Consider the following 22,871-nt stretch of genomic DNA (forward strand, 5'->3'; position numbering starts at 1 on the left):
TTCAAGCCATTTACCTTTATTGAGAGAACCCGTATGTAGAGTGGATTTTTTTCATCTTGTTGTGTGGAGGTTTGTTACATATGTGTCCTTTGGGCTGTATAGCTATCTATTATCTGTATGCTGGGTCTCTGGCAATGCTTAAGAAATTTTCCACTATGACAACTTCAAGTAGTTCCTGTGTTTTTAAGACTCTCTTCTTCTTCTTCAGGTATACCTATGATTTGCATGTTTGTACACTTTCTGTAGTCCCATATGTCTCTAGGAGTTTGCTCTGCTTTGCTCTCTTCTTTTCTGTCTCTTTAAATGATTGGGTTAGCATAAAAGTCTTATCCTCAAGTTCTGAGATTCTTCTCCATGTTCTATTCTGTTGCTGATACTCTCTACTGTGTTTTAAAATTCCTTGAATGCCACTTTCAATTCTTTAAGCTCTATTATGTCCTCCCTAATTATGTCCCTATCCTTGGTGACTTTGCCTTTAATTTTGTTGATTTCTTGATACAGTCCTTGGACTTATTTTTTTAATTTCCGTTCAATTCCATAGATCTTATTTGCAATCCATATTCTGAATTCCATTTCTGTCATTTTGCTCATTTCTTTATGGATGGCACTTTCAGCTTTATCTTCAATGTAATCTTTTGGAGGCATTGATCTGCTCTAATTTTCATGTTGCCAGGGTTCTTTTGCTGATCCTCCCCATGTGTCCTTTCTATTTATTTATTTTTTTAATTCTGAACTAAAATGTTATGCTAATCATTGTTCAGAGAGATTCTGTTGGGATCAATTAGGTTGCTTGGAGGAGGCAGTTAGGTCCCGAAGGATGGAATCTGTGCTAACCAAGTGGCATACTGGTTTGCCAGCTATAGTGCCATTCAGTCGGCTCTAGAGCTATTTGGAAGTCTGGCCCAGAAGGCTGATTTTGGCAGCAGTTGCTGGGGAATGCAGAACTCTCCACACCCCTTTCAAGACTTTGCCAAAGTAAAGTAGCAACTCCTTGTTCCACTGGGTCAGCAGTTCTCAACCTGTGGGTTGTGACCCCTTTGGGGGTTGAACAGCCCTTTCACAGGGGTCACCTAAGACCATCGGAAAACACATCCTGCATATCAGATATTTCCATTACGATTCAAAATTACAGTTATGAAGTAGCAACGAAAATAATTTTATGGTTGGGGGTGACAACAACATGAGGAACTGTATTAAAGGGTCTTGGCATTAGAAAGGTTGAGAACCACTGCACAAGGTGTTCAGCAGGTTTTAGGGTCGATTGGCTCTCAGATTTAAAGGGTTGATATTAGTTTCAGGGGCTCTGGGGGCTGAGATTTCCACATGTCTTCCAGGCTCTGCTGAAGCAGAGTGGTAGTTTGCTACCCTGATGTGAATTCAGCAGGTTTTAGGGCCATTTGGGTGCCAATTTCCAGGGACTAATGTCAGTTTAAGAAGCCCTGCCATGTAAAGCTTTCTGCTCCCTTTCTCCACTGTTACTTTAAGTGAGCCTCTGCTTTCTTCTGGCCCTTCCTGCTTACGGCCTGCTGAAGCTGCCTTTCAGGACTTCACAGAGTGGTATCTCCTTAGCCCCAGCCTGAATTCCTCTCAACTGGGAAGGGTGGGGCTGTGGGCAGGGTCAAGTCTTTGGCCACAGTCAGTGTGCAGGTGGCCCATGGGACTGTCTGAGTGGGTGGGGTCAGAACCAGTCAGGTAGGAGGCAGGCACCACTCAACCACCCAACCCTAGGATTTAATAGAGAAAAAAGAGGGAAAAGAAAAAGACAAAAAAGAATTTTTTTACTCTGCTAAAATTCTCTTTGTTCTCTTGGAGGAGAAAAAGAGTAAAGTAAAGAGAAAAAGGAAAAGGAAAAATTACAAAAAAAGAGGAAGAAAAAAAGTTAAATATTAAGATTTAAATTAGCTATAATTATTAAAATCCTCTTTGTCTCCTTGGATGTTTCCTTGGGAAAAAAATAGGGCGGAAAAAAGAGAAAAAAAATTTTAAAAAGTGAAAAAGGTCAGTAGATGGCACTCTAGTATTAGAAATAAGTGGTTGAAGTTGGTTTATGTGAATTCACCTTGTCAGGTAGATATGTGTGGGGTAGGATTTCCTGCTTAACTCTGGATTCAGAGGTTTTGGGACAGGCCAGTGGGCCTATAACAGCTATGGCTGCAAGAGTGGTAGGTGGCAAGATGTTGTAGGCCTAAGGGGGGACTCCAGCTGTTCTGGGACTGCCCACTGAATTCTGGTCTTGGATAGATAGGGAGCCCAGTGGCAGATAAGGGGCTCAAGTATCTTAACAGGTGAATGGACTGAGGCCCTGTGACCTAAATCAGGTGTGGAGCATAAAAAGTGGTCTCTTAGGGGTCGGGGACACTCTGACTGGTACTGTACTGCCCTGGAACAGCTTGGTGGGGCTTCCGAAGCCTGGAGGCCAGAGGCCAAGCTGGCAGCCCAGCAGTCCAGACTGCAGGTCTTCAGGGCCTGTGCCAAGTCATATCCTGCAGCACCAACCTGTGTGACCACACACAAAGGGCCACCATGCTGCCTACACTTCTCCTAGGTGGGGCCCTGCCATATGTTTCCTTGGAACAGGGTCCGCCACAAAGCTACCTTGCCAAGATCTGCCTTTGATTTAAGCGCTTGAACCCAGATCTCGGGCAGTGGCTGTGAGAAGCTGCTGGTCTCCCCTGCAAGACCTGTGAGGTGTACCCTGCAGTTGGGGGAGGGAGGCCCCTTCTTCACTTGCTCCCCTGGCTCTTAGTGTTTGCTGGGCCAGTCTGCACCCTGATCAGGTCCCTCACGGGGCTTCCCCAGCAGGGGGCTATAGTGGATGGTGTGGAGCTCCCTCCTGACTGTCTTTGGCCCTCTACCTCTTGTCTCCCTTCCCTTCTCCTGACTTGCCTGTTGACTTCCCTTTCCTGTTTCTCTTCTGCACTCCCTGGGTCCCACACAGTCGCTCTGTGTTCTCACCAAGTGCTGTTTTTGAACAGAGGTCTGAATGGCAGTGCCTGCCCACATTTCTCCTCTCTCTTGTCTAGAGAAGCTGCAAGGAAGCCGCCACAGTGGTGCCAACCAAGCCCCACCCCCAAAATATTTCTGAATTTTTTATCCTATTGTTGTCTTTAAATAATGTGTACTTTAGAATTGTGTTGCTTAATGTCCAAATGTATGGATACTGTATCCTTTTTTGTTACTGATTTATAATTTAATGGCATTGTGTTAGGAGAACATACTTGTCATCATTTTTATACACAGCCTTTTTTTGAGATTTTCTTTAAGATGTGATCAGTGTTCACCAGGGTGCTGTGTGTGCCTCAAAAGAATGTGTTGGGTTATATGTTCTATGAAGCCCATGAAGTGTTTTTGGTGACCATTTGTTTAAATCTGCATATACCTAACTGGTTTTGTCTTTTCATTTTAGCAGTGATTAGCTCAGGTATTTCCACTATGCTGTGGATACTTCTTTTTCTCTTTATATCTCTGGTAACTTTTTTGCTGTATGCACTTTGAGGCTATGTTATTTGATGTACACACATTTAGAATTATTTATTTTCCTTATGAATTTTTTTCTAGCTTCAGTTTTTTTAATTTTTATATTCGATCTTTAAAAAAATTTCAGATTAATATGAGTACATACGATCAGGTGATATTTGTGTTTGTTAGAAAAAGTCCAAGTTGTTTTTGAGTCTTCCACCAGGAGGTGTTGAATTAAATTTCTGTCAATAATAGTTTTCTATTTAAGATGCTTCTTGCCTTCCTTCAAGCTTTCTTTTTACTGATGTAGCTATTCTTGCCTTTTTGATGTGTGTGTTTATCTTTTTCCTTCCTAGAAATCTTAGCCTTTTATATACCTTGATTTTTAGTTCTATCTTCTTAATTAAAAATGTAGGTTTGGAGTTCATTTTTTATCTAGTCTGATAATCTTTTATTTTTTTACTAAAGTATTAATAAGTCCATTTACATTTAATATAATCGTTTAAATGCTTGGATTAAAGTACTGTTTTATTTTTTTTCTCATCTGTTTTGTAGTCCTTTTCCTTTTGTGTCTATTGGATTTATCATGTGCTTTTTACTATTTTACTGTATTTTCCTTCTGGTAGTTTAAAAACTAATTTTATCATTATTTATTGACTATCTTTTAAAATCACTTGTATTTTAAAATTTTTTTGGTACTTTTTACCTATTTCCAGATAAAGTAAGCAACCTTAAGATTCCTTAACTTAATAATTCCCCTCCTAAGTTAAATGTTATTCATTTATTTCTCTTTCTGTATTAAACTTCATAAGATATTAATATTGTTCATATGGTTAGTACTTACTGAGTCTTTATATTTTTTCTTTCTGCCATCTTCAGACCTCTTTTTGGTACTATTTCTTTCTGCCTAAAGATCATCTTCTTGTATTTTCCTTAGTACCGGTCTGCTAAGTGAAAAATTCTATAGAGCTTTATTTATTTATTTATTTTGGTCTTAAAATAGCTTTCTTGCATATTTTTACAAGGTGTAGAATTCTAGTAGGCAGTTTCAGCATTTGAACAGATCATACTTATTTCTTAACAAAAACTATCTATGTATTCCTTCTGTGAAGATAATATATTTGTGGCTGCTGTTAAGATGTTATTTGTAACTTCTTTGCAGTTCTGTATGCAACTGTGTATAGGTTGTACAAGGCCTTAACACCAGTGGCTTGATACCTTCTCTCATTTTATAGCATTTTCAGATGTAACTCTCAAAATGATGTTTCTATTAGCTTATTATATATGAAATGTCTGATTTCCTTCAGGGGTGTTTGACATGTGATTATCTCTGACAGTTCACTTCGACTTTTTTTTTTTATTGTAAAGGTACATCTTTATTCTTTCAAATGTGTGTTTTGCTTTTTGATTATCAAATTTTTTAGAGTAATTTTTGTGAAACCACAGATAAGTCAAAAAATGCGTGTCATTTTGGAATGTGAATTCCTTTGTGGAACAGATGGAGCACAGACATCAAAATATCAATGAAGCATTTGGGAAGGGTGCTGCTGAGGTGACTGATGAACACACTGGACATCGATGGTTTCAGAAGTTTCGTTCCAGTGATTTTAATCTTGAAAATCGCCATGTGGGCGACCTGAGACCAAGGTGGATCATGATGACCGGAAAGCTGAAGTGGAAGCAAATCCATTTCAATCCATGTGTGAATTAGCAGCAAAGTTCGACCTTACTATTCCAACAATATTGGACCATTAGAAACAAGTCAGCAAAGTAAAGATGCTGGATAGAAGGGTTCTGTAGGAATTAAATGAGTGTCAGAAGAGAATTCATCTTGAAGCTTGCTCTTCTTTTCTGTCATGACATAAAGGTAAGCGATTTCTGTATCATGTTGTTACAGGTGATGAAAAATGGATTCTTTTTGATAATAGCAAGTGTTCATAGCAATGAGTGGATAAAGATGAAGTGCTGAAACACAGTCCAAAACCTCATATTCATGAAAAAAAAAAAAAAAAAAAGGTAATGGTGTGTATTTGGTGGTTCTGTGCTGGTATTATCACCACAGCGTCATGAAACCTGGTCAGTCGCAGTGAATGTCGATTGCAACCAATTGGATGACATAATGAGAATGCTTATGATGAAGCAGCTGAGACTGGTTAATAGGGACAGGTCAATTCTCTTATAAGGCCACATTAAACCACATGTCCCATAAACAAAGCTGCTCAGACTAGAGAGCTAGAGAGGCTGGACTTGGAAACTCCCTTTTATCCGCTGTATTCAGCAGACCTTGCACCATCTGGCTACCACTTCTTCCAGGCTTTGAACAACTTTTTGCAAGGGAAAAATTTTCAATTCTCAACAAGCTGTGGACAACGCCTTTTCTGATTTCATCACCACTCCTCCTCAGGCTTCTTTGCTGCTGGCATACCCAAGCTACAAGCTACTTAAGATGGCAAAACTGAGTCAATAGTTTTTAGACATAAGCTTTGATTTATTGTACTGCTTCTTGTTGGAGATATAATAAACAACTTTTGATTGAAAATCAGACATTTCAGATTAATCACCTAATACGTTATTCTCTCTCTGTTGCTCTCTTCAATCATATGTCAGAGTTTTCATTATATCTTTTATCCTCTTATTTTTCTGCAATATTTCCTATTTTTTCCCTCCATGTTCTTCATTCTAGATATTTCCCTTTGATCTCTTTCTGAATATACTAATTTTTTTATTCAGTTGCTTCTAATCTACCATTAAATACTTCTATTGATGTTTTAACTGTGATTATTTGTCAGTTCTGGAATTCCACAATTTTAAAAATTGTGTCTAATAATAAAAATGTGTCTAAAAAAATCACTTTTGTTTTTTATCCTCTTGAAGTTTTTTAAGATGGCTATTTAACAACATGTGTCTAGGAGAGCTCTCACTTGACAGGCACAATATGAAGGAACCGGGCACACCCGCTGGGTGAGGGGCACAGCCCCAACTGGACTCTACCTAACAAACACAAATAATGTGACCTAATCATCTGTACCCCATGCTGACCTGAAATGAAAAAAATAAAAAATAACATGGATGGAGCTGGAACATATTCTCCTAAGTAAAGTATCTCAAGAATGGAAGAAAAAGTATCCAATGTACTCAGTACTTCTATCAAACCAATTTATATTTACTCACACTTTCTTATGAAAGATAGATCACAGCTATAGCCCAGGTTGAAGGAGAGAAATGGAGTGGGAAGGGAGGGGTGGGGGAAGGTTTGATAGAGGGAGGGTAAATGGCGGGACCACACCTATGGAGCATATGGCAAGGGTACAAGTCAAATCTGTCAAGTATAGAACATAAATGTCTTAACACAATAAATAAATAAGGCAAAAGCTATATTAATTAGTTTGATGTAAGCACTCCAAATTGTGTAAAAAAAATCAACACATCGTACCCCACATATGCATAAATTTATTCATGATCTATGTGTATATGAGTTAATAAAAAAGAATGTGTCTAAGCTGAGCATTCTGCTATGTGCCTGTAGTCCCAGCTACTCTAAAGGCTGAGGCAGGATGATTCCTTGAGCCCAGGAGTTTGTGTCAGGTCTAGGCAGCATAGAAGATCCCATCTCTCTCTCTCTCTCTTTTTCTCTCTCCCTCTCTCTCTTTTCTAAGTGTGGTGAATAATAATCCAAATGCCCCTGTGTTTCTTTTTCTATCGATTCGTGTCTCCATGTTACCGTATTCCATGCAGATGCCTTGGTTGCTATCACCTTTTCCAAGACAGGATTTATGTTTGTTTTGGCCAGGGACCTGGGGCACTAACATTACAGGACCATCTTGAAGGATGCTCAGGGATATAGATGAAGTTGAGTCTTAGCCCCAGAAAACTTTCCCTTATCTGCCTCCAGTTCACCTGTTGCTATTGGCATGATGGAATTTTGGATCCTAACCTTGAGTAAGGGCTGTCAGGAGGGTCAATCTCTCTTGCAGGTCATAGTCCTCCCATTCTTTTCTCCTGGCAGAGTACCACAAACTCTCACAGAGGTCTCCGGGGTGGGCTAAGTACCCCAAGAAATAATTTCGATTTCATAGGTGTGTGTTCTTCCCTGGATCCTGGCTCATTAAAACTTTATTTATTTAGTGGTCTCTAACCCCCTTGCCTATAAGCAGATTTTTAATGTGTATAAAATCATTACCTCATATATATAAACCCATTCCCTCATGTATTATTTTTACAGCATACAACTTATAGCCAATTACTTAGACTTGCAACGTATCATGAACGAATTTTACATGGCATTTAATGAGATGTGATTTTAATGGCACTCAGTTACTCTGCACTGTGTACCTACCATGATTTTTTATTCATACAATTTTTGGAGTTTTACATTTTTCCTTTGGGTACATGTGAAACCTAAATGTAGAATATAAATGTCTTAACACAGTAACTAAGAAAATGCCAGGAAGGCTATGGTAACCAGTGTGATGAAAATATGTCAAATGGTCTATAAAACCAGTGTATGGTGCCTCATGATTGCATTGATGTACACAACTATGATTTAATAATAAATAAATAAAACAATGTAAGTAACACTGAAATAAATATATTCTAGCACATAAATATATAATGCACATAATGATATTTGCATTATCACTGACTTCCTCCTTAGGAAAAATTTCTGTAAGTAGAATTGTTGGTTCAGAAAGGTTCAGTCTGGAAATTCTTTTGATACTAAATTCCTCTCTAGAAAATTTGCACTGATTTGTATTCTCCCTGGTAGTCTGTTAGTGGTTCTTTTAAACATAGTTAAAGAAACATGCCATTATGTTATTTTTAATACATTGACTGCCTCACTAGAAAAAAATTTTCCTTGTATCATGGTATTTTATTAGGTCAAGATAGGTCAACAGAGGTGTGAGTTATATATGCTACATGAGGCCCCTGGCTCAAACCTAGTATAAGTTAAATAGAACTCATGTGGCAGTTAATGTGTTAAAACATTTCAGAGACCTCAGCTCATCTTGGGATTTAGTCTTCTTGATGTTATTTTATTCTTCTTTTGTATTTGTTATTTTATTTACCTCCTTTTTATTTTTAATTAAAGTCAACTCTATACATTTATGGGGTACAGTGTGATGATCTGATATACAATGTGGGATGCTTAAATTAAACTGATTGGCATAGCTGTCACCTCACTTTTTGTGGTAAGACATTAAAATTTATTTTATTTATTTTTTTTTTATTTTATTTATTTATTTTTTTTGTAGAGACAGGGTCTCACTTTATGGCCCTCGGTAGAGTGCCGTGGCCTCACACAGCTCACAGCAACCTCCAACTCCTGGGCTTAAGCGATTCTCTTGCCTCAGCCTCCCGAGTAGCTGGGACTACAGGCGCCCGCCACAACGTCCGGCTATTTCTTTGTTGCAGTTTGGCCGGGGCCAGGTTTGAACCCGCCACCCTCGGTATATGGGGCCGGCGCCTTACCGACTGAGCCACAGGCGCCGCCCTAAAATTTATTTTTTTAATGTTATGCAATAATAGTAATAAGTAATTTTATTTCCATGATCTATTTACACTGTAAAGACACTATTGAAAAGCACCCTACAAGTTCACAGTACATCACAATATACCCTGGTATTGTGCACATTGAGAACCCATCAGATGCCCTCCCTCCTCCCACCAATCACCTTCCTCCTTTCCCCTCCCACCAATCACCTTCCTCCTTTCCCCTCCCACCAATCACCTTCCCCTTTTCCCTCCCATCTCCCCCCTCATCTGTCCTCTTTGCTAGACTATATTTGGGTTTTATCATTAGTATGAGTGTGTATTTATGTATTGGTTTGATAATACTGTTGAATACTTGTTTTTCCATTTTTGAGATACTTTACTAAGAAGAATGTGTTCCAACTTCATCCAGGTAAACATAAACAAGGTAAAGTCTTCATCTTTTTATGGCTGAATAGTAGTCCATGGTACACATATGCACCGATTTGTTAATCCATTCATGGGTTGATGGGTGTTTGGGTTGCTTCCATGACTTGGCAATTATGAATTGAGCTGCAGTAAACACAACTAGGTATCTGCCAGGAGAGCAAAAATCAGTTTACTGCATTTGTCATTTTAATATACTTTTCCACATTTAAAATGCTTTATTTAAAAGTAAATCAGAGATGCTTTGGGCAGTTACATTTTTACATTCTATGTACAGCTGTTTAAATGGTTATATTATGGTGTTCACTGTATGAAGATTGTGTCTCAAATATAAGTCGGTAGGAAAATAATATTATTTTAAAAATCTATATTTACAAAAACATGCACTGTCATTATAGCTACATAACACATTCAAAGAAAGTTTAGAAAATAATATAGTCAATGGGTGTTGTTTGGTTATAATACTGTTTAGGTAATTGTTTTTACCTTCTCTACCTCAAAATAATTCTATAGGGCTGTGCTATTTTTTAATTATTAAATGATAGATGTAAATCAAAATATTGAGTAAAATTCAGTCTACTATCAGTAATATCTACCTTTTATGCAGCCAGCCATCTTTTATTTATTTTACTTATTTTTGCAGTTTTGGCCAGTGTCAGGCTTGAACCCGCCACCCCCGGTATGGGGCTGGCACCCTACTCCTTGAGCCACAGGCACCACCCAGCCAGTCATCTTTTAAATGGCTCAAATGAAATGAACAGATAACCAAGTGGACTTTTCACAATTTCCCTAATGTGTTTATTGCCACTTAGTCCAAAACTTTTTTGTAATGCTTAGGAAAAAAACACAAGAAAATGAAAATTTGCTATGTTAGTGAAAAGATTAAAGAAAAAGATAAGTGGAACATAAAATAGAGTCAGAAATGAGTCTCATCAAAAACATATTGTGGAACTCCACAACATAAGGCAAGTTGGCCAAATACTTATTTCAAATTTTCTAATAGCCAAAACAAAAAGCTAATCTGATCCATATAGTTCACAATGTCCATAAGATTAAAAAACATATAAAGTATTAGCCAACTAATATTTAAGATAGAGCTATGAAATTCTAACATCAGAAATAAATGCATATATCTTTCAGAGCCTTCCTACAGCAAATAATTGTGTAAAGGAATGGGCAATTTTTTTTTTTTTTTTTGCTGTTTTTGGCTGGGGCTGGGATTGAACCCACCACCTCTGGCACATGGGGCTGGCACCCTACTCCGTTGAGCCACAGGCGCCACCCAGAATGGGTAATTTAAAAAAAAAAAAAATTTACAATTTTTTAGAAATAGGGTTTTGCTATGTTGTCCTGGGTGGACTTGAATTCCTGGGCTGCAGCTGTCCTCCTGCCTCAGCCTCCTGAGTATCTGCAATTGCAGGTGTGTGCTGCCACGCTGGGCTTAGAAAGGGCCGGGCTAGCAGAGGCGTTTTTTTTTTTTTTTTGAGGTCAGTGTGATGAGACGTAGAGCCCTCTGCTGGCCTGAGACAGATTTTATCCATGCAGTCTCTGGGTAGATTTCAGAGTGTATATAGCAAAATCAGTGAACTGCATTCTTTGAAGACATTTTTGACATTCTTCCCAATTATGTAAACTTCGGATATTTAGTGGGAGATTGTACATCCTGGAATACCTGGGGTGTAGGTACTGTATTTTGCCACTTAAATATGGATCCATTGGTCTTGTTAGGCAGTTGAGCCGGGGCAGTGGTGATAGCTTCTTAGTGAAGAGAGGAACCCAGATAAGATGTAATCCTGCCTAGGTGGACATCCCATCTCCACTGACTGATCAGTTTCAGTCGTAGAATGGAAATGGCAACAATTCCTCTGGGAGCAATTTAGGATCTGCACTAAGACAAAGTTACTCATGGGCAATGATGTTTTCTGGCATATAGTACAAAAAAAAAAAAAAGTTGATCTGAAATATTTTAAGGTGGTAACCAAACCCTCACCTTCGTTATAAGAATCTCAATGAAGCACTCTTAGAATGACTAACTTTGAGCATTGTTATTTTCCAGGGGGCTCTTTATGATAAATTACTTGTGGATTATATAGCTCTGAGTTATTTTGGGGACCATATTTACAACCCAGCTAAAAGATGGGGGAATATCTGCTGAAGGTATCTTATTCTTTTTTTCTTAAGGTAGCAAGTCTGTGGTTTATTTGTGCCACTTTTAGACTGTGATTTCAAATCTTCTCCTATGCCTACGGTGGAAAGCTTATATGTATTTTCTTTACTAGAAAAAAGTAAATTCAATAAAAGGCAAAACAGACCTAAAGAATTTATAGGAATGACACATTGCCATGAAAATATGTTTCTGTTTTAACCTATGATTTGATTTGTTAAGGAACAACTCTTACCCATCCTGACCCTTGTAGTTCCTTGATACTGTGTGTCTGTTATGTGAACAGAATAACATTCTTGGGAGAACAAGGGAATATAGGTTACAATTTGTAGCAAGAAACTGGTATACCTTATTTGGGAACCAAATAAATGCATTCCTGAAATCTTAAGAAAAAGCCATTCATGGCTGGTGAAAGAATTGCCACCAAGCAATGGTTAATTTACTACATGACTAGTGACAGCAAAAAGGCCGAGAAAAGTCAGTTTGCTTAAGGACTTACCTTACATAAAGCACGGAAAGATTTAGTGCTGGTTTGCAGACGTGCTGATGTGTTGATCGGTTGACCATGTTGAATTTGTCTGAAATGGATTTTTTAAAGAACAAAATGTGTGAGTATTCCAATTAAACATAGATTTTTAAAAGAATAAAAATAAGTCGTATTCATGGAATGTTACATTTGAATATCACCATGCGGTTTTCATCACGATTTCCATATGCCATTTATTCTTGCTTCATGAGACCTCTGTAAAAAAGACAGGCGAGGCCATTTTTCCTGGTTAATTAAGGAGACCCTCAAGGCTCCACATGTTGAGATTTTCCTCAGCTGGAGCAATGAGTATGCCCTAGAAGTTTTATTTACTCCATATTTTTTTTTTATATTATATAGTTAATTACCAGTAGGTTTAGATGTAACAGGTAACTTGATACCTTTGTTTTCCATATCATACCCACAAAGTATCCTTTTGGTACTTTGCTTGTTAAGCAAGTGAAGATCAGATTACCAGCTACATCTGTACCCATATTGATCAGCTATGACTTTTATTTCTTTTTATCTGATAAATGTGTTAATTCAGTCGGTCATCCACTGACCTTTATACCATCGTCATAGCCTGTCAAGAGCTGGGGAAGATATGAATAGGACATTTACATCCTTCCCATATGGAGGGAGTTTTCAGTTTGCAGAAAGATGACCCATACTCAGTACTGAAGTGGAGATGGAAGGGTCATAGCATGTCCACCTTGCTACTTGAGTAGATCTTGACCACACCTTGCATGAAAGCTTCAGGTGATACAGACGTGGAGAAGGCAGGATTCTGAGCCTCGTTGTTTGCATCAACCATTTTGGGTAGCATATGATTAAGTGGCAAATGCGAGGTGGCACGTGTGTTGACTTGGCTGTCGGATTCACAGGTGGCCCTTTCAGGTGAGGTGAATGTGATACTCAGGTAAGATGGGACGTCTACTAGACTTCTAACAATCTGATTTGATTCTGTGAGTGACCAGGAAGAGGGCATTCTAGCAGATTGGAACTTGATTTAGGAAACACAAAGAAATGGGGAAGGAATTGAAACTATCTTTTACTTTCATTTATAAATATTAGTTGTCTATTTTTTGATACTTAAAAAAATAATAAGTTAACTGATGACTCCATACTGAATCTCAAAGTCAAAGCCTTCTATCATAGACATACTCTTATTTGACATACTGTTATGTTACTGTCTTTGCATTATTATTATTATTGCTTAATATTTCGATGTAACAATTGTCTGATTCCTTTCCTGAAGGTATATATGTTCGTTCGTTCTTTACGAGGTTTTTGTTTCTAGTCCTTATCTTAAACATTGTTATTGTTATTAAATTTTAAGCCTTTTTAATTTTATGAAGACAAAAAAAAGGAAACCTAATGAACACATATATTTGTAAAAATAAAAAAAAGAAATGAAATTGGGGGAGGTGGGTGGCAGGTATGTAGGAAAATTTAAGCAGTAGTTATGTTAAAGAGTTGAGATTTGACGATGTAGACATTGAGGAGCCATCAAAGAAATTGCTTTTGCTTATTTTCTGCTAGTGCAGCCACATGATGAATGAAAGAATTTGAGAAGATTATCATGGCCCGGTAATGTCTGACAATTCTGAGGTGTGGTTCAAAGACTGGAGGAGGGACCAAACATTTTTCATTTACATGAGGTGATACAGAGTGCTTTCAGGACACTTTGTGTTTTGATGAATGATGAAACTCCAATGGAGACAGTTTACTGCTAGGTCTCTCTGGATGTTCTGTGGTCTGCTGGTTCGCAGGGTTATGAATGAGTACTGGGACGGAGTTGAGCTGATGATGGAGAGATCACAGATACAGAGCAATGCTAGTTTATTACAGCAAAAAGGAAGAAGCTATATGAAGTAAAAGCAAAGAAGAAAGCTACCCAGGACAAAACATTGTGAAAATATGTCCCAGAAAAGGGGGAACGAGTCAGTCTCCATGAGTTGAGAAAGACCCCCTAGTCTAGTCTGAGCCCACACTGCCTTTGGTGTGCTCACTAGTTTATCCCACCTCCCTCCTGGGAGGACTGGTTATCATTCCTGGCCTTCAGGGTGATTGACAGGTTGGGGTTAAAAGCAGATTACATAACAGGTTGGTTATACCTATTAGAAGGTTTTCCTTTCTACCCGTACCTCTTTCCCAGAATCCTTCACAGAGCCCCACCCATGCTATGTTAATTGGATGGTAATGATCTCTAGGTCAGTTAAAGGCCACTAGGAATTCCTCACTGGGTATGGTCTCACCAGGGAACAGTTCCTAGCTGTAATTTGGTTCCTAACAACAATTTGGTCCCCACTGTTTTTCCTTAGCCACTTCCTTCCCACCTGTCTACCCTCTGCCAGACCTAACTTTATTTCTTTGGCTGTTGGTGCTGCCTCTGTTACATGGAGCAAACTATGAGTGGGTTTGTTATCAGGATGATGACTTTCTAAGCAACAGTGTTTTTGTCATTGATCATGGCCAGATGTGGAGTCTCTCGGTCACTCTGGGCCCAGAGGAGCTGACGGTGGGGCAGGCATTGTTATTTACTAAGCATGCTGCATATATCACACATGTGAGGAACTCAGGTGATTTGTTCAGCTGACACAGTGGTGGTGCTGAGGGGCAGTCCAGGTCTGTCTGGTTCCGAGGCTGAGCCTCTGTGTGCCTGTTACTAAAGGATCCTTGATGGCCATGTCCGTTTGATTCTGCTTTACTGAAAAATATTAGGAAGCCAATGGGTGCAAAGATTTAAAATAGGTTTCTGGAGAGATTTTCTGAGGCTGTGTGGAATATAGCTAACAGATGTTACCAGCACTAACTGGAGGGTGAGGTATGGTGGAGAGAGAGTTACATTTCATTGCTTTTCTTGAGCCACAGCTGTATCCTTGTCACCTGTTAAGAGCTGTTCTAAATCAATTTAATCATGTGCAACTCCTGAGCAGGTGAAGCTTAACTACTCCCCAACAGCCTTGCAATTTATCAATTTTTAAAATACATACATTTAAAAATTTTTAACTGTGGTAAAATGCTTATAACATAAATTTACCATGTCAACCATTTTAAATATACACTTTAATATTGTTAAGTATGTTCACATTGCTGTATAGCAGATCCCCAGAAACATTTTCATTTTTCTAAAACTGAGATTCCATACCCGTTAAATTGCAACAACTCCCCATTCCTTCTACCCTAAGGCCCTGGCAACTGCCGTTCCACTGTCTAACTCTATGCCATTGACCACACTAGACAGGTCACATAAGTGGGATTGTACCGTATTTGTCTTTTTGTAAGTGGCTTGTTTCATTTCATACACTGTATCAACCTTCATCCTTGTAGCATGTGTCAGAATATCCTGTTTTTTAAAGGTTAAGTAATTTCCCGTAATATGTATATCTTGTATTTTATTTACCCATTCATTCATGGATAGGCACTTGGGTTGCTTGCTCCTGTTGATGAGTATACAAATATCTCTTCAAGGTCTTCTTTTCAATTATGTTGGTTATATAATCAGAAGTACAATTGCTGGATCAAATAGCAATCCTATTTATTCATTTATTTATTTATTTTTGAGACAGTCTCACTATGTCATCCTGGGTAGAGTGCTGTGGCATCACAGCTTATAGCAACCTCAAACTCTTGAGCTTCAGCAATTCTCTTGCCTCAGCCTCCCTGATAGCTGGGACTACAGGCGCCTGCCACAATGCCCGGCTATTTTTTTGTTGCAGTTGTCATTGTTGCTTTAGCTGGCCTGGGTGGGGTTCGAATCTGCCAGCCTTGGCGTATGTGGCCAGTGCCCTACCCTCTGAGCTACGGGTGCCACCTGGTAATTCTATTTTTAATATTTTGAGAACTGCCACATATTTTCCATAGCAGCTGTAGTATTTTCTGTTACCACTAGTAGTGAACAAAGTTCTCCATTTCTCTACATTCTTACTAGCATGTATTTTCTGTTTTTATTTTATAGTAGCCATCCTAATGGATGTGAGGTGATAGCTTGTAGTTTTGACTCATATTTCCGTGATACTGAGTGTCTTTTCATCTGCTTGTTGGCCATTTGTGTGTCTTCTTTGGAACAACATCTATTTACACCCTTTGCCCATTTTAAAATCAAGTTATTTATTTTTGGTTGACTTATAGAAGTCCTTTATAGGTATTCTGGGTATTAAATCCTTAACAGACCCGTCATCCCAGTATTTTCTCACATTCTGTAAGTTGCCTTTCACTTTGTTGATTGTGTTGCGTGCACAGAAGTTTTAAATTTTGATTTAGTTCAGTTTATTGATTTTTACTTTTGTTGCTTGTGCCTCATTGCAAACGTATTGTCAAAATCAGTGTCATGAAGCTTTTCCTTACGTTTTCTTCTAAGAGTTTTATAGTTTTAGTTCTTCTGTTTGGATTTTTGATCCATTTTCCATTTGTATAGATAATGTAACAATTTACTGGGTTTTAATGAAAGCAAATCTCAAATGAAATTCTGTCAAAAACACAGACATTCATTAAATACACAAAAGTAGCAGGGGCAAGAGTCCACGCAGGCTTCCTGGAGGGGTCATGACAAGTAGTTAACAAGTCCACCTTGCTACTTGAGTAGATGCTTGACCACACTTTGCATGAAAGGTTCGTGTGGTACAGACATGAAGAAGGCAGGATTCTGTGCAAACAAAAAAACTTGTTTGCAACAGGCAAAGAGACGTCCTCCTAAACTTGTGGTTGGATGTACCCCGTTTTCCTGAAAATAAGACATCCCCCGAAAATAAGACCTACTTACAGGAAAGATAAGACGTCCCCTGAAAATAAGACCTAGCGCATCTTTGGGAGCACACCTTAAAATAAGACACTGTCTTGTTTTGGGGGGAACAGGGTAACACTGACAGGGTTATGCCTTAACCTCATCCCTTGACTGAGTCTTCACCTTTTCAAATATGGGAACGTTCTCTCATGTTGTACACAATCTACTTACATTGAATTCCTTCAGGTTCTCCAATGAGACTGAATGCCTGACATTTATCTTGTTCATTAAATAAGCCACTAATGTCACCAATGAAAAGCCATTTCTGATATTCAGTAGGCTAAAGAGAGAAGCCTCTGGTGTTGATCAAGATATGAATGAATGGCTGAAAGATATTTGAGTAACTGGAATGCTTGGCTGGGTCTGAAATGTGGCCCTAGTGACGCGATCCTAGCTGACTCTGGGAATCTGAACCGCCAGTTAGGGCCAATGACTGTTGCTAAATGTAAAGCTTAGACTAACTGATCTAAATGTTACATCCTATAGTAAATACATTATAGGAATAGCAACATCTGTCTATTGGTTTGACTCATTTTCTTTCTAGTCTTAATGATCATAGTATGTTTTTTGTTTTCTATATTGTCCATACTATTCTAATGTGTTATTTTCTGTTGATCAGAGGTATCAGGGAAAGATACCCAAGCAGGGAAAATGCTGCAAACACGGGGCATGAATATATTGAACATATCTATCTTAAAATGATCAAACTTGTTATTCCTAAATCCTAATGAGATTTCTGAGGTGTTTATAGGCCTTTAAGTGGGCTCCTTTGTGCGATGTACAGTTTAATTCCTGGCTCTAGAAATCTTTATAAACTACCTTCTCAGTCTGTTCAGATTGTAGTTTTGCATCTGGCAAAGTCTCTGTTGGCCAGAAGAGTTTTATCTAGTACTTTTATTCTTGGCAGGTTGACTTACTTTTTCATGGTGTCTCTCCTGGTTTCCAACCCGGACCCCAGATAAGTCAGTTTCCTGGGCTTTTTGTTGTTGAAAGCACGGCTGCTACTATTGCCGATTGGTGCCCAAATACGTGATATTCCCACAGGTGTATAAACAATTCTTAAAAGAACCTCTATTCAAATGAGTTTATGATGGTAGCTCAGGGTTTCTCTGATTGTCTGGATCACCTGACCTTATAATTCCCTGTAGTCCTACATAGCACCTCTCCCTTCAAAGAAAGAGACACAGATTTGGGTGGTGCCTGTGGCTCAAAGGAGTAGGGCTCCGGCCCCATGTACCGGAGGTGGCAGGTTCAAACCCACCCTGGCCAAAAAGTGCAAAAAAAAAAAAAAAGACTTAGATTTTACTATAGAAAAAAAGTGGAGACAGTAGGGTTAAAAAAAAAAAAAAGACTGAAAGAAATGTGTATCTTAGTAATCTACATTGAATAGTATAAAATGCTATTTTAATTAACCAGTTTGATGAAAACATTTCAAATTGTACATAAAACCAGCACATTGTACCCCATGATTGCATTAATGTACACAGCTATGCTTTAATAAAAAAAAAGTCTTATATAAAAGCTTATGTGCAATTTAAAATAGTTTACTGGTAAACTAATTTGCACACTAACTTTATGGCCACCCTGTATGTGATTTACACAGGAATGATTTTGCAATATGTCAGTCAAGGTTTATTTTTCCATCATTGAATTTATAGCATTTAAACATTTTTTTTTTTTAATCTAGCAAGATCAACTTTACACCTGGGCTGCCGTCAGTCAACCCACACACTCTCTGGATTACTCCGAGGGGCAGTTTCCCAGGCGAGTCCCATCTGTGTGGCCCTCGTCTCAGCCTCCTGAAGAAGAACAGAGGCCAATGGATACCGGAGCAGGTAGGAGACCCGGACAGGGAATGCTCTGCAAGTGCGTAACATGATGGGTCTTTAAAACACTGCTTGCTGCGGGTAGTGAGTCTGTTTCTCTTCTAAGTATTTTTTAGAGTATAATCTTCAGATAAACCAATTAAAATTGCATCGCTAAGAGGCTTGTTAAGTCAAAGATTCTTTTGCCCCACTTTTAGGCTTGCTGAGTAAGAATTTTAGGGAGAGAACATTGGAATTCTCCAACAATTACAATATCTACTAAAGTTGGAGAACTACTACCACCAGATGTCCAGTGGGAGCCACTGCTGGAGGCAGGAGCTCTACCTCCTGTTTGGATTAAGAGAGCCCCAAAATGGGGACATTTCTATCTGTCCCCTTCGAAGGAGTGATGGCCACCGTACCATGTCCCTTTGAATCTCTTCACTTTAATGTAGAGGATTTTTTTCTTGCTTTTTTTTTGGGGGGGGGGCGAGGAGGGAGGTTGATCCTTTTTATTTTATTATTTTTTTTTATTTTTGCAGTTTTTGGCCGGGGCAGGGTTTGAACTGCCACGTCGGGTATATGGAGCCGGCGCCCTACTCCTTTGAGCCACAGGCGCTGTCCTTTTCTTTCTTTTTTTTTTTTTTTTTTTTGTTGCAGTTTTTGGCCAGGGCTGTGTTTGAACCCGCCACCTCTGGCATATGGGGCCGGCACCCTACTCCTTTGAGCTACAGGCGCCATCCTTTTCTTTTCTTTTCTTTCTTTCTTTCTTTTTTTTTTTTTTTTTTGTTGCAGTTTTTGGCCAGGGCTGTGTTTGAACCCGCCACCTCTGGCATATGGGGCCGGCACCCTACTCCTTTGAGCCACAGGCGCCATCCTTTTCTTTTCTTTTCTTTTCTTTCTTTCTTTTTTTTTTTTTTTTTTTTTTTTTTTGTTGCAGATTTTGGCCAGGGCTGTGTTTGAACCTGCCACCTGTGGCTTATGGGGCTGGCATCCTACTCCTTAAGCCACAGGCGCTGCCCATCTTCTATTCATTTCTTTCATTGTCTTAAAGTATTTTGAGTTGCTGACTGGGAAGACAGCATGTGATAAGCATCAGCTTTATTTGCAGCAGTTCAGGTGATCTCCAAGCCCAATGCCAGGAAAACACTTAGTTGTACAGAATAGAGAATCATGTTTCTGTTACAATGCTTTAGGGACTTTTGTTGCTTTATCTTCTGTTCTTCCCTCATTTTGATGTTATAAATCCCCAACTTCTTCTCAATTGATTGACCAGGAATAAATATTGACTTTTCTGATGATGGGAGAAAAGTAAATAAAAGGACATCATTGCTATTCATAGGATCCCCCCACCCACCTCCATAATTTCCTAAATGGTAGCATAAGTAGTAAAGTTAAGAATTTTGATGTTTCTTTCTGATTGGCTCATAGAGAGGAAGAGCATCATTAAAATCTTAATTTGGATCTGTAGTAAAAGCAGATCACATGGGAGCCTAGAGCTTGGGCTCTGCCATCTATGAGCTTTGTAATCTTAGACAAATTTCCTAACTATTGTACTCAGTTTTCTCATTTGTGAGATGGTGGTGAGCCCTGGTCTCTACTGCCCAGGCCTATCTTAAGGATTATATGACATTATATAAAGCATCAGAGCTCAGAACGCAATACCTGGCTCCCTGTATTTACTGTTATTATAATTATCGTTATTTCACATTATCTTCCTCATGAGCTCCCTTCAAAACTAACAATCCAAGTGGATTTTATTTTAGGCTCCTGCCTGGAGTCCAGCTATGGTAGCCTAGCCTATTTTTATTCCAGTCTCTAGAGTAGCAGTTCTCAACCTGTGGGTCGTGACCCGAATGACCCTTTCACAGGGGTCGCCTAATATCAGATATTTATACTACAATTGATAACAGTAGCAAAAACTACAGTTATGAAGTAGCAACAAAAATAATTTTATGGTTGGGGGTCACCACAACTTGAGGAACTGTATTAAAGTGTTGCAGCATTAGGAAGTTTGAGGACCACTGCTCTAGAGGGATACATTTATGCCTTTCTTCTTTCCATCAATGCACTGAAAGGGGGCCTGCACTTGACCTTGAATCCCCTTTAATGTCCAGTGTTTTTCAAACACTGCCAAGTATTCACAAGGTGGGCTGTACTCCCCATGAAACGTTCTATGTAAGACTCTGAGTTGATCATAACACAGAGAACAATTGATCTAAGACCAAGTCAGAGTTCCTTAAAGCAAAGATTTTTAGAGATGAGGGACTTCTAACATCATAGCACCTGAAAATAAAACAAGTGAGTGAAAGTACGTCTAGTTTTCAAAGGAAAAGCACTGAAATAAATATATTGATCCTATTATATACATTTGATCCTTCTATATACATTGTTCTATTTATTTATGTTAAAGATCATTTATTGGCACAAAGTACCCAGATGTAGATATAGAATTAGTCAGGTACGTGGCCATCCCTTTTAACGGTTCATGTCCTGTGTTTTGTGTTGTAGATGAGGGTGATAATTCCATTGTGTTCTCTTCCCTAGTGTGTCTTCTTCACTTTTTCTAACTGAAATATTTATATTCTAAAATTTTAGGGTACTCTAAAAAAATACGATGAAACATTTTGTTACTAGAGGGGCACTGGTTAAAAGTTAATTGAAACTGATAATCTGAATTTTAGTTTGGTGAATAATGGTAGTTGGGATTGATACCAGGAAAGTTGTCACCTAGTTTTTTATGGTGTGATGTAGCTTGCAAAATGCTAGAGCAAGTAATTTTTAATGCAATAACTTGTCTCCTTTTAAAATATGCATTCTTGAAGAGGATGATGAGGGTAAGTAGAAAATAATTTCACTTGAGACTTGTCTTTCTTCAGTTGCCTTATTATTAACCCCAACAGTCATGCAGTATTCCTTGGTTCAAAGTGATCTAATGGTGCTTTCTAACCATTTCCTGCTAGGACTCCATGACATTCCTTTGTAAAGACATTTCCACAGGGCACTCTTATTCCCAGAGAGCCAAACCACACTCTCTTCTGGTCAGTCAAGAGTGAGAATGTCAATATGACAGGGAACATCTCGCCTAGATTCTCGGGTTCTGTATCAATTGCAAAGTTTTACAATATAATTAATAATAGCAATAAACTATTTGCAGTACACTTAACTGATGGCTACTTCACATTGTGTTTAACATGGTTAAAATGTGTATGCAACACATGGCTCCTTTCAATTTTAAGTTAAAGAGTTTGATGACTTTTTTCTTTTTGAAGAAGAGAGACTTACAGATTCAACTTAGAAAACGGAGAAAAATGTTTTCAGCTATTACTAATTCGTATGTAAAAGACATTCAGTGTGATGTAATTACACAGAATGATTCAATTACACAACTGATTCAGCTTCCTGGTGCTCCCTCTTCTGCCTTTCTCAAGCTTTATCTCACTTTGATTTTTCCATGATCTCTTCTGTGAAAGAGGCTTTTCTCCATCTTTGCATGGTGATGAAGGAACAGACCTTTCTTTATATGCATGTGGAGGCCAAGGTGAGGTCTGGGTGCCTCTGCTCACCAGCGGTCCTGGGAATCTTTTCTTCCCGTCTCTCTGTGCACTTGGCACACTGTCATGCACATGGGCCCCACCTGTTGAAGTCTACAGAATGCTTTCTAGAAGGAGAAGCCTGGCTGCAAAAAAAAAGTTAGGAAGTAGTAATATACTGCAAGGGTTGGTGGTAGAAACTGATAAGCAAACCTTTCCGTTTATCTTGTTTTGTCTTTATCTTTTCTCTTCATTTCCCTTTATCATCCAGTACACCCACTCACCCACTCTGGTTGTCCTGTTTCTGGAGTCCCATGACGTTTTATGCATATCTCTGCTATTTGAATTATTTATAAAATATATTGTACTTTTATCTGCTTATATGTACATGTCTTTCCTGTGGACTTCCAGCATTTCAAGATCGTTTGGTTTTCTTGGAAAAAAATCTAAATAAATAAAAATCTACCTAGCACATGAATGCAGGATTTGAGGGAGTTTTGTCTGTGTACTAAAATAGTTCATGGGTTATTTTAGGGGCTCAGTACTAAGTTTCAAAGGCCTTCAATAGAGTTACACAAAATCAGAGCCATAATTAGCTTGACTTTGTACCTTCATGGAGAACCAGAAGCAGGAAGTATAGCTGTGAAAAGGGACTTGATCCTTAGTTGTTTCTTTTATGGAA

At 38.6% G+C, this 22,871-nt stretch overlaps 1 protein-coding gene across 1 annotated transcript in view; it reads left to right on the forward strand.

The window, feature by feature from the left end:
- Positions 1-22,871, forward strand: part of LOC128596366 (formin-2-like) — a 275,022-nt gene that overhangs the window by 71,549 nt on the left and 180,602 nt on the right. The window contains exon 3 of the mRNA XM_053606029.1: positions 18,539-18,686. Coding sequence (XP_053462004.1) covers positions 18,539-18,686 — 148 coding nt within the window. The remainder of the gene's footprint in view (positions 1-18,538; positions 18,687-22,871) is intronic.

This window comes from Nycticebus coucang, chromosome 10 (genome assembly GCF_027406575.1).
Source record: "Nycticebus coucang isolate mNycCou1 chromosome 10, mNycCou1.pri, whole genome shotgun sequence".
Lineage (NCBI taxonomy): Eukaryota > Metazoa > Chordata > Mammalia > Primates > Lorisidae > Nycticebus > Nycticebus coucang.